This window comes from Ascaphus truei, chromosome 8 (assembly GCF_040206685.1).
Source record: "Ascaphus truei isolate aAscTru1 chromosome 8, aAscTru1.hap1, whole genome shotgun sequence".
Taxonomy (NCBI): domain Eukaryota; kingdom Metazoa; phylum Chordata; class Amphibia; order Anura; family Ascaphidae; genus Ascaphus; species Ascaphus truei.
Genome location: NC_134490.1, coordinates 28,045,134 through 28,057,397, shown reverse-complemented (window position 1 = coordinate 28,057,397; position 12,264 = coordinate 28,045,134). Strand labels below are relative to the sequence as shown.

The 12,264-nt window shown below is 40.7% G+C and overlaps 1 protein-coding gene across 1 annotated transcript in view; it reads right to left on the bottom strand.

The window, feature by feature from the left end:
- Positions 1–12,264, bottom strand: part of TLL2 (tolloid like 2) — a 194,584-nt gene that overhangs the window by 55,071 nt on the left and 127,249 nt on the right. Inside the window, exons 4-7 of the mRNA XM_075611010.1 lie at positions 8,464–8,634; positions 5,224–5,341; positions 3,708–3,886; positions 1,551–1,656 (exon numbers count right to left, since the gene is read on the bottom strand). Of these exons, the coding sequence (XP_075467125.1) occupies positions 1,551–1,656; positions 3,708–3,886; positions 5,224–5,341; positions 8,464–8,634 (574 nt within the window). The remainder of the gene's footprint in view (positions 1–1,550; positions 1,657–3,707; positions 3,887–5,223; positions 5,342–8,463; positions 8,635–12,264) is intronic.

Sequence of the window (12,264 nt, the reverse complement as noted above, 5' to 3'; positions counted from 1 at the left end):
ACACTAAGAGGATGTCATTGCTGGACATCAAATGTGTCAAAAGTTTGGAAAGGCAGTTTTGGGCGCCCCACGCACAAGCAAAAATGTAAACATTCCAACGCCAAATATTACACATAAAATAACACTCTGCATTTCCAAGCTTTCAACAAGCTCGGCTCCATCCGTAAGATTCCATTAACATCCCAGTGTCAAGGACTGTTTTACACCTGTGTAATCAAAGAGATTTTCTACATGTTGCTGTGTGTGTGTGTCTGTGTGTGTGTGTGTGTGTGTGTGTGTGTGTGTGTGTGTGTGTGTGTGTGTGTGTGTGTGTGTCTGTGTGTGTCTGTGTGTGTGTGTGTGTGTGTGTGTGTGTGTGTCTGTGTGTGTGTCTGTGTGTGTGTCTGTGTGTGTGTCTGTGTGTGTGTCTGTGTGTGTGTCTGTGTGTGTGTCTGTGTGTCTATATATAGTAATCTTTCTAGATACTGATAGCACTGTGCAAATACAATGTGGTTTTAGATATACTTTTTTTTTAAGTAACATTGATTTCCTTTTGCTTGTTCCATTTCAGATACATTCTTTAAAACATCACATCTGAATGTAATATATTTCAAATGTCCTTATCCCAGTGACTTCCAACCATATAATTGTATGTCTAGAAAATACTGCTCACAACATTATGTTGATGGTTTAATATTCTATACCATATGTAACGTACTTTCACTTTTTATTGATTTTATGAGAGGTCACGAATACAAATTAGTTTGTCGTCTAGAAACTCCATTGTAAAGTACATTAAATAAGCAAATTAAAAAGAAATCCTTCGTTATGGATTTTCCTTTTCTATAGAATCCTTATTGAGCTCCTAACAAACGCCAAAGTTCTAGGAGACAGGTGGAAATCTATTACTCTGTGTTCTAAAAACATCCACGGAGAAACAAACCAGGTTTCACAAGAAAATGCATCTCATTACTGTATTACATTGTCATCACTTTGTTTAAACTCATAGGTCTAAAAATAATCACTGCTCTTGCACAGCTATACAAAACATTCCTGCTGATAACCTGCTCTGCATCTATACCGGCCTACATAATTATGTCTTCCAAAAACGATTAATTAAAAACTGGTGTTGAAATTAGTCTTACCATAACATTCAGTGTATGCTTATCCTACTTTACTACTTATATCTGATCAACATTTATATCATTTCTATAAATATCACACCCAGATGTGTTAGTTTTTTTGGGCAGTTTTATTACGGTATGCTTCTATTGATCCAAGGAAGCAGCATGTCTTATAAAGAAGATCAAGGATTCTTGATACTTGGTTACCATATGCGCCAGAAACACATTGAAAATATATTGTATACAAACCACTGAGGCATATTAATTCCACATTAACTGAAGAGCTCTTACTCCCCAATTCTAAAGACATCCAAAATTGGTATCGAGCGTAGAATGAACCAAACACTAGCACAGCGCCACATAAAAAGTAGGAGACATGCTTAATTACACAAGTATAAAATAACAAATGCTATGAAGAACTTAAGAGACATAACCTTAGATTCCAACCTTGAGAAAGTGTTCCGGGCATAATGCATGATACTGTCAAAATCATAGGTCTCTCCCAAAGAATTCACTTCGCCTGGTTCCATTTTCAAAAAGTTGTATTCCTGACCTGCAACAAATGAATTATGAATACGTTGGGAACATGTGTTTTATGAAGAAAGCCCTGTAAGACAAATCGCTCTTTATGGCAGATATGTGTTGGGAGTTTACTCTCCCACACTAGTTGTACTTTATTGGCTTTCCCATTTTAATCATGGTATTGCTATAGGAATATTTATAGATCTTTCCTAACAGAAGTGCCAGCTATGAATTTCAGTATGAATGAAGATATTGATGGCAGCAGATGAGCAGTGTATGGGTATATTACTACATATCACTGTAACATGTTGTCATTTAGTTTTTCAAACTATTTATAAAACGGTATCCGACTTAAACTTGGTGGATTCAGTGAGAGATAATACAGCAAACAAGCGCATTCTATGGAAAGCATAATGCAGACATAGCCAGACTCATTCGGGCTCAGAAAAGTCACAAGCAGCCGCAGCAGTTTAATGGTAGCTTATTGGCTACCTGCCACTTTTCTGGCCGCGGCTCGCCATGGTCGGTTTCCACCAGCAACCGTGGCCGTGAGGAAACTCTGTATTTTATCATCACTAATAGTTATGTACTTTAGTAAAATGAATAGGAGATCTGGATCTTTCCATTTCCCAGTGGATCTAATGAACCGTTTTCATCCTTAAACATACCACTGACAGTCAATGGTCAAGTTGTTTTTACCTACAGAACTTGATCCTAAGTTTTATTACTTCAACTTTTGCAGAGTCCAGTTACTTTTTAAAAAAAAATAATAATTTATGAGTAAAATGGCCAAGATTGCATTACAATACTAGGATAAATATATGTAAAATGTAAACATGTTATACTCTAATTAAATAGCAACACTGGGAAAGTATTTCTGTTCTATGCTATATACAGTATGTCACAGCGGACAGTTGCTCATTGAACTAAAGTGAACAAAGTACAAGGACATGTTTGAAAACCTAAATGGAGCTGACTGACACCTTCCCAAATAAAATAAATCCTACAAGTACTTTTTCCATGGTAAACAAATGCTTTATTAAATGTCTTTTAATGCTAAGGATTTTTGTCAGTCCTCAAAAAGAAACAGGTCAGTCATTATTTCGGTTTTGTGGTTTGTTTGCAAAGTAGTTATTATGGCATCATTAATCAAAAACAAATATGCATGAGCCCAGACCAAAGTACAGCGTTCATTTGTGTCACCAGATACCAAGTAAAACAGCTAGGTAAGAGTGATTACATCTTTCAAAGGAAGTCAATTATGTGAATAAATTGCTGGGAAATAAGCTAATTTAAATATGCAAATGGACTTATTTCCCAGTTACCTGAGGACTGTTCACAGGTATCTCTCCACGAGTTGTACAGTATAGAGGAGCATTTTGGGAGGTGTACAAAGCAATGGGTACGCTACTAAAAAACATTTACTCTGGGACTCCGTCCCTCTCTTTCCATCATAACCTCCAAAAATCCATGCTGGATTCTTCTCCAGCAAACTTCAACAATATGTAAGTGTGATCAACATTGTCACATTTCGCGTCGACTGTTGATTGCGCCAACTACTTTGGCTTAAAAGTTCTACTGAAGGTTTTGCTAGATTTATTTTATTTTTTTAAGTTAGAATGTAACATTTACAAAGCAAATTTTGTCACGTTCTCTATGTATGATTATGTCTAGGTCAGGGCTGGGCAACTCTAGTCCTCAAGAGCCAGGAACAGGACAGGTTTGCAGGATATCCCAGCTTCAGCACAGGTGGTTCAATCAGAGGCTCAGTCAAAGACTGAGCCGCTGATTGAGCCACCAGTGCTGAAGCAGGGACTATTTGAGCCAGTCTGTGCTGAAGCAGGGCTATTCTGAAAACCTGACCTGTTTGTGGCCCTTGAGGACTGGAGTTGTCGACTCCTGACCTAGGTATATATTAACAAAATTATTATTGTTGTTTGAACATTGCTAGCACCAAAAACTCCCAGAACTCTGGGATACAACCCACCAAAGGGTGGGTACTCAAAGGGTGAAATTGTATTATCAAAATTGAATACTTACATGTACATGCAAATCATATCAGAACTGCTAATCTCATCTTACCTTGCTGTATATTCTCTCTTATAATTGACACATGCTCATCTCTGTCTGGCCGGGTATGTTCGTGCCAAAATCCAACCACGTGACCCAATTCATGGACCACGATGCCAAACTTATCACAATTTTTTCCTATGGATATAGCTTGAGGACCTCCTCCCCGACGACCTACATATGAACAGCAGCTTAAAAGATTTTAAAAACAATTATAAATGGTTCTCTACATTTAATGTCTTGTGCAAAACGGTTTCGGTGCATGTAAATATTTGCTGAATCCAGCTACCTATTGTCTATATAGACACTTTGTTTACATCAGCAAAACATTCAAAAACAGGATAATTTTATTTCCATTTATTGAAGACTCAAATTAGGTCCAGATATGAAAACTTATAGAACTTTTAAGTGTTTCAATCAGTGACCAAAGAAACTTAAAAAAAATAAAGCTACAATACTGTGCCTGACCATATAAAGAATTCTGATTTTAATAAACATTTGTCGGAAAGCTATATTGTTTTCAAACGGAAGGGGAGAAGAGCTTCCTTAAATTAACACCTTTCTTTAAATAGTAAGTGGGACTGTGTGTACACAAAAAGTAGCTCTGGGGTTATAAATAGAAAAAAAAAAAAAGGAGTGGTACCATCACACTTCAACTACTGGTTTCAAATCAATACAGTACATACCAGAAACACTTCACTTAAAATCTCTGCTAGGACCATAGAGAATTAATGGCAGTGCCGTGTTTAACCCTTTGAGCGCTGGAAGATCGGCATCACCTGAATCTGAACGCTTGGTGTAGCGATCACATGGCATTGTGCAGGCCTCCCCAAGACGTGAATGGAAGGGGAAGGCACTATCCTTATAAAATTAGCATTTATAGCATGATGTACCATGCACGTTATAGGGCTTTTAGAATGCCCTATAATGTTTAGGTTAGATCTTGAGAATTACCAGATAAGGTGGAAATGAAACCACCCTGGGGAAAATCGAAATGTATACATTTTTACACAGTAAATAAGTGATTTCACTGTTAAGTCAACATCCTCCCCCCCTTACTCTTTTTTTCAGTTCAGTTTTTTGTTGCAAAATTTGGAAGGTCCTCAGGAGAAAATCATGCTGTTTCTAGCTGTCGGGATCCGCTAGTTACCAAGAAAACGTACATTTCTAGTTGCTAGTGCTTCTGCTGCAACTCAGAAAATAAAAATGGGTGCCACATCGGCTTCTGCCTCACAGGCCAATAACAAGTCACAACGTCATCAGGGGCGTGACATTGCAGCTTTCTATTGGTTGACCAGAGTGACCATCTTTGCATTTCCAGAAAGAGTACTGGCAACTAATCAGCAAGTGTCTTGGGCACAGGGGAGTCCCCGGAGCTCAAGTAACATTAGCGTGATTCAAATTCGGTAACAATATCAATATTAAAAGGGGGGGAGGGCAATAACATTGATAAGTTGTTGACAAGATAAATATTGTACCAGGGTTCCTAATATAATGGGCTTGCATTGTCTTTAATTCTCATACTTACCCACATGTTCTGTATGTAAACACAATGAAACTTTCCTCATCTGTTCTTTCTACAAATGTCACACACGTGTATTTTTCCCAGTGTCTCATAGCTTGTTTAAATATTGCTCTTTGACTGCCTGAAAAGATAAAAGCCATAATTAAAACATGATTGTCTTTCTTCTACTTCCGAGATATATTTATATACATCCATACGTAAAATGTATAGCACATAACAATAAAGTAATACCAGCAATCTGTGCTGTTTCAAGTTTGATTTCATTTGAATTTTGCCTATGAGTTACACTGGCGAATCTCGGTGCTGTATGCAGAACTGCATTGTTCAGAGAATGAGACACCGTATTATTCTACTGTCATTGTCAAGACTGAGATGGTGGTGGGGTTGGCTTGGTCTCCTTAGACTGGTTATTAATTACAGATTGAAAAGACCACAGGACGCTAGTCCAGTTGGAGTGTTTGGAGTCTTAATGTCCACCCAGGTTCTTATGTGAAGGACAAAGTAGAATAGACGTGATGCATCCAAATTGGATAGAAATCCTCCACAGTATGTATAAATGATTCTGGATGACAATAGAAAGTCCATGAATAATATGGCAATTATCTGGCACGGGCTAAGTGTCTAGTGGGGTCCACTTGACCTCCACAGCTTAAACACCATATACACCCAGCCAAGTAACCAATATGTAATAAACAATAGCACTGGTGTCCATATATATATATGTAGGGGCACTGCGGCCCTTTACCTTAGTGCTTGCAGGACTTCTAGACATCCAGGGCATGCAGTCCATCCAGGTGAGTAGACAACAAGAGGAAAGGTGATGATGAGTAGCACAGCCGCGGTATTCCAACTCCCAATAGGACCGGAAAATATTGAACAAAAGTAAAAACTCCAATCTAGCAACAGGTCAGGTTTATTGCAGGATGGTGCAGCAACAGGACAACACGAACGCACCGTGTTGGTGCGTTCGTGTTGTCCTGTTGCTGCACCATCCTGCAATAAACCTGACCTGTTGCTAGATTGGAGTGTTTACTTTTGTTCAATATTTTCCGGTCCTATTGGGAGTTGGAATACCGCGGCTGTGCTACTCATCATCACCTTTCCTCTTGTTGTCTTACGTGAAGGAGATCACTGAGCTCGAGATACAATGTCTTCTCTTTAATGCCCAGAAGCATTTGTACAGCTGATGGGCACTCAATGTTGCATCAACATTCTCTATTAGTTAATCCCTTGATAATGAAATAATTTATTTAAAAACAGGGATGAACACCATGGTCCCTGAAGATGACAGTGGTGATCCCCAAAATTCTCAATTTTTATATTAGTTTAGTAAAGCTGATCTTTAGAACAGGTCCAGTATTTTAAACATAGTTAATATGCGTATGTGTGTGTTCATATATCTATATAGATATAGACACATACACACACCTATATACATAATGTATATTAACCAACTACAGCTCAACCCTCTTATAACGCGGTGCTTGGGGTCCAAAGAATCACATCACATATGAAATCATGTACAATTATATGCATTGTACAATAAGGTATTTAAGATAACAATAATCATATTGTGAAGTATTCATAAATACGAAAATTGAGAGCCACACTTGCATCGTGTTCTAAGCGGATTCGCGTTGTAAAGGATCGTGTTATAACGGGGTTGAGCTGTATATTGAACAGAGCTAATATGTATATGTTTATACACATACATATATACACACATATATACACACATATCATCAAAACGTAATACAAATAAATACTGACCACTTACTATAGTTCCCTACATCACAACTGAAAAAAAAAAACGGCGCCTTTCAAGTCCAATCTGGTGAATTTTGGAAGTCCAATGAGTGAAGAAAAGTGTCCCAATATATAGACCCTTCTGATCCATAAGTACCAGATGGTCTGATGTGGCTTCCGCCGTGCGTTCCATGATATGTGAAGAAAACACAAAAAGAATTATAGTGCAATAATGCCAACAAATGTTACCCTATGACTGACACACATACAGATACAAACAGGACACTTACACAACAAATAGGACAAACGATATTAAACAAGACACTACCCAACAAATAAGACAAACAATAGCAAGGCTGAAATTAATAAAAGCTAATTTAATGCGAGATAAAACATAAAATAATGATTATGCGGATGACTGAGAGAACGCCGGTCCGGAAGGTCTAAAACCGGGACCCTACTCACAGAATTATAGAAGTAAGCAGGCAGTGAAAGTCGGTCGTGAAAAGGTAATAGCTCTCCCTCCGGTCACACAATGGAGCGTTTCTTAGATGCACTCCTGTGATTCCCCGCATCTCTGGGGCGGATGCTCCGTCACCGGGGGCGGACCTTGTGGTTGAATACTCCTTCTGTCTAATCATATTTATCCCCTGAAGAAGTGTGCGCAAGCGCACGAAACGCATAGGGCAAAGTTCAGAGCTCATCTGACGGAGTGACGAGAGTAGCGTGGCAGACGCGAGTCGGAGACGGAAGGAGTATTCAACCACAAGGTCCGCCCCCCAGTGACGGAGCATCCGCCCCAGAGACGCGGGGAATCACAGGAGTGCATCTAAGAAACGCTCCATTATGTGACCGAAGGGAGAGCTATTACCTTTTCACGACCGACTTTCACTGCCTGCTTATTTCTATAATTCTGTGAGTAGGGTCCCGGTTTTAGACCTTCCGGACCGGCGGTCTCTCAGTCATCTGCATAATCACTATTTTATGTTTTATCTTGTATTAAATTAGCTTTTATTAATTTCAGCCTTGCTATTGTTTGTCTTATTTGTTGGGTAGTGTCTTGCTTAATATCGTTTGTCCTATTTGTTGTGTAAGTGTCCTGTTTGTATCTGTATGTGTGTCAGTCATAGGGTAATATTTGTTGGCATTATTGCACTATAATTCTTTTTGTGTTTTCTTCACATATCACGGAACGCACGGCGGAAGCCACATCAGACCATCTGGTACTTAAGGATCAGAAGGGTCTATATATTGAGACACTTTTCTTCACTGATTGGACTTCCAAAATTCACCAGATTGGACTTGTAAGACGCCGTTTTTTTTTCTTTATTTGTATCTTGTATTCTGATTTGTACTAATCAGCATTTCACCAGGAAGCCTAGCCCACCAATAGGGGTACCATTATAGCGGTATATCACTTATTATTTTTTAGCGCTTCTCATACACCGTCTTTTTTTCTGGTCTACATCACAACTGGCAATTCACCAAAAGACTAACCAGTAAAATTTCCAGCTATGACATATGGTATGACTCCGCCTGGCCATATTCTTTCAGTCCTTGAAGTGGCAGCTCTGCGAACTCTCAGGAAAGGTTCTTGGTGTTGGGGAGGCAAAGTATCATTTCTGTCCTTGTTTGGTGTCTCTTCAATAGTAACATTCAGTCTGATACCTGGGGGAGGGGGAGGGAAGTTGCAGTTCACAATCTTTTGAAAAACTAAAATATTCAAAAATTCATATACCAAACTGTCCATATATTTTATTTATCTAGGAATGATTTGTTAAATAAAAAAAAAGTCAAATATTATTGTGTGTAATTACAATGTGGGTTATATCTATGAATATTGGTGTTTGGATATAATGTCCATCAATTATTGTTTGTGATGTTATGTAGTGCCAAACCTGAAAACAAAACTGGTCTTTATGTTTATTTTAGATTGTAAGCACAGCATTGCGAAGAAAATGGTGCGTCATACAACAATAGCCCAGCCACGGGTCTCCAACACTCAGTTTTACATACTGTAAAACGGCGTTCAATGTTCTAGAAGGCGTATTGTTCCTGGAGAAGTGTAGATTCATTGTAAGTTATGATACCTTTTGGAGGACAACCACGAGTTCTTCCTAGATGAAATTATAATGTGCAGAGTTTTCATAACCTTACAGACTTTATTATTTTTTTGTTTTTAATGTGCACTGACTCTTGAAGAGACTATTCAGGTTTCAACAGCTCTGCATGCTATATTTTAATTATATTGGTTTCCTAGAAGGTGCCATAGAGATGAAGGACTATTGAGAACACGACTGCATTTAATATAGAGTTTGAAAGACCAACAACACCATCATTGATCAAGATCTCATGATAGTATGGAGTCGGTTTGGAAATAATGCACCACCACAGCTGTCCCTTTGAGCATAGATTGAGGTACTGTACAGTAGTATAGAGTTGAAAAGGAGAGGAAAACTGTTTTTTATGTCTACTTTAAATGTGTAAAAACATAATTGCCAGGTTATTACTGAAGGTTAGCTGTGCTGAAGGACTAGCTCAGTGACGTCACTGCCTTTGAAGCCGGCGAACAAGGTTCAAACCGCAGTGTCAACTTTTCAACTTAACAAGTAATTATATCTTCCTGCCCCCCAGGAATGTAAGCTCTTTGGGGCACGATTAATTGTGGCTGCAAAATCCTACATAAAGTGCTGCGTACATTGACAGCGCTGTACAGGGACAGGCTGGCGCTGGGTTTTAGCGAAGCAGTTACCCCAGAACCGGTCAGGTTGCAGATATTTGGTTCAGTAGCAGGGAAAAGGTGTAGACCGGTACAAGAAATACAGCTTCTGGCACACTCCAGCACTGTGTTACTGAAAGGCAGATTTCAGTCCTCAGAGGGCTCTCTGCACCCAATCTCCCTGCTCCTCTGATCATGGTGTGGCAAGGTTTACAGTATGTTTTGTGCGGCGGTGTCTTATCTGTGAATCTGGTGGGTGCGGGTGGTTACATGAACAAATGTTTGTGGGGCTGGGGGGGGGGGAGAGCGGGAGGGCTTAATACAGGGAGGGAAAGGTTGATTTGGTGTATATAAGGGGAGGGTTAATTTTGTGTTTGTATGGTGTGTGGGGGTTGATTTGCTATATGTATAGGGGTGTGGATTAATTGGTGTAGGTATAAGGTGTGTATGCGTAATTTCTATAAACGTGCAGGGCCGCCGACAGGAGGGCGACAGGAGGGCGAGAGCAGGGACAAATGTGCGAGAGGCCTGGCGGTTGCTGAATTTGGGACCAACCCAGTTTATGGGTTTGGCTGACTGGCCTCTCTTTACTTCCGGTCCTGTTTGCAGCGGTGCCGCCTTCAGTCTAATTCCTCCGCTCCGCCAGTCATGGAGGAGAGGAGTGGGAGGGGGGGGGGGGAGTGGGGAGGGGGGGGGAGTGGGGAGGGGGGGGGGAGTGGGGAGGGGGGGGGGAGTGGGGAGGGGGGGAGTGGGGAGGGGGGGGGGGAGTGGGGGGGGGGAGTGGGGAGGGGGGGGGGGAGTGGGGAGGGGGGGGGGGAGTGGGGAGGGGGGGAGTGGGGAGGGGGGGGGGGAGTGGGGAGGGGGGGGGAGTGGGGAGGGGGGGGGGGGAGTGGGGAGGGGGGGGAGTGGGGAGGGGGGGGGGAGTGGGGAGGGGGGGGGAGGGGGGGGGATTGAGTGTTGTGGCGGGAGATTGAGTGAGAGAGGATGGGGATTGAGTGAGGGAAGGGAAGGCATTGGGTAGGAGGAAGGGGTGAGAGTGAGGAGGAGGGAGAGTGTGAGAAGAGAAGGAGCAGGAGTAAGGGGAGAGTGTGAGGAAGAGGAGTAGGAAGAGGAGAGTGAGAGAGTAAGCAGGAGGGAGTGCAAGAGAGGGAGAGGAGGAAGAGAGGGAGGGAGGAAGAGTGCGAGAGGAAAGAGTAAGAATGAGGGAAAGGAAGTAAGAGACAGAGGGGGCAAAGAAAGGGGAACAGTGAGTGGGGGTGGGAGAAAATGAGGGAGGGTGAGAGAAGAGGGGAGAGAAATAGAGGGGGGGTGAGGTGGTGTGTGACAGGGGGTGTGAGGGGGGTGGGCACCGACATGGGGGCCCCGGTGGAATCTGGAGTTCTGGGCCCCAGAAATTATGTCGGCTGTGTGTGTGTATATATATAGAACATTTTCCAGTCAACCCCTGTGCTATATAAGAAAGTATATTATATTTACTATAAACATTACCCAGCTTGAGAAAATAGAAACATTAAAACATAAGTGTGTTTAGACAAATCTTGAAAATCTGAGGAATACACCAGCTTGGTTGTGCTTTGTAGATAGTCTGGCTCAGATGGTAAAAACAAAGTTAACAAATTAAGCATTAATAAGCTTCATTTTTGTTATTTGTTTAGGTAAATTAGGTCTATTTATGAAGTCAAAGGAACCCTTGTTTTGATGCACTGCACCATCTTGTGCTCAAAGCTGTGTCATAAGTAACAAGCTTGTTACACAAGTTTCCTACATCTGGCCCAGATTACAAAACAATAGGTTTTCTTTCCATACAACTGTGGTGGATTGTTTGACGCGTGCTTCATGTAACTCCTACCTAACACTTTCTACGGACACTACCCAAATCACAAGCCGACACACGAGGAAAACTGGAGCATACAAGTAGATGTTGCTATTTTGACATTAACAGGTGCGTTTATAGATCCCAATAAGTCTGCTGACAATAGGAGAATGTCAATAAAGCAAAAAAGTAAATCACTCTCTGATTTGGTGTCTTCCTTGGAGTTTCTGATAAAATCAGTACTTCTCAATTAAAATTAAAACAAATGGTCAGGGAACCCCAAAATGTCCCAGATTGGGGTTCTTGGAGGTTGACCTCTATGAGATATTTTTCAACAAGGGATTACGTTCTATCAACAAACCACATCAAAAAGAATATTGTGGAGGACGACAGGGTCTAAGTTTGCCGGCTGAAAAACTAGGGAGATCCTGGTGCAAACACAGCACATTTCTTATCCAAGAAAAAAAGGGTCAATTCATTATTATTATTTTTTATTATTTTTTTAAAAAACTTGGGAGTTATTTTTGTGCAACAGTTTTTCAGCTGAGCCCCCTGTGTACACATTCATGTTGGTTCTTATAAAACCTTTCAAGTTCACTAATTACTTCCTGCAGCCTTGGTGAATCAATGATTGGAACAATTTAAGAGAATTATAGCCTTATTTAATGAATAGGGAAACATTCTACTTCAATAGGTCACTATATTCATCCTATCTTGCCGAGTCAGATTTTCACATACAGGCTTTTTTTTTTATAACCTGCTGAGT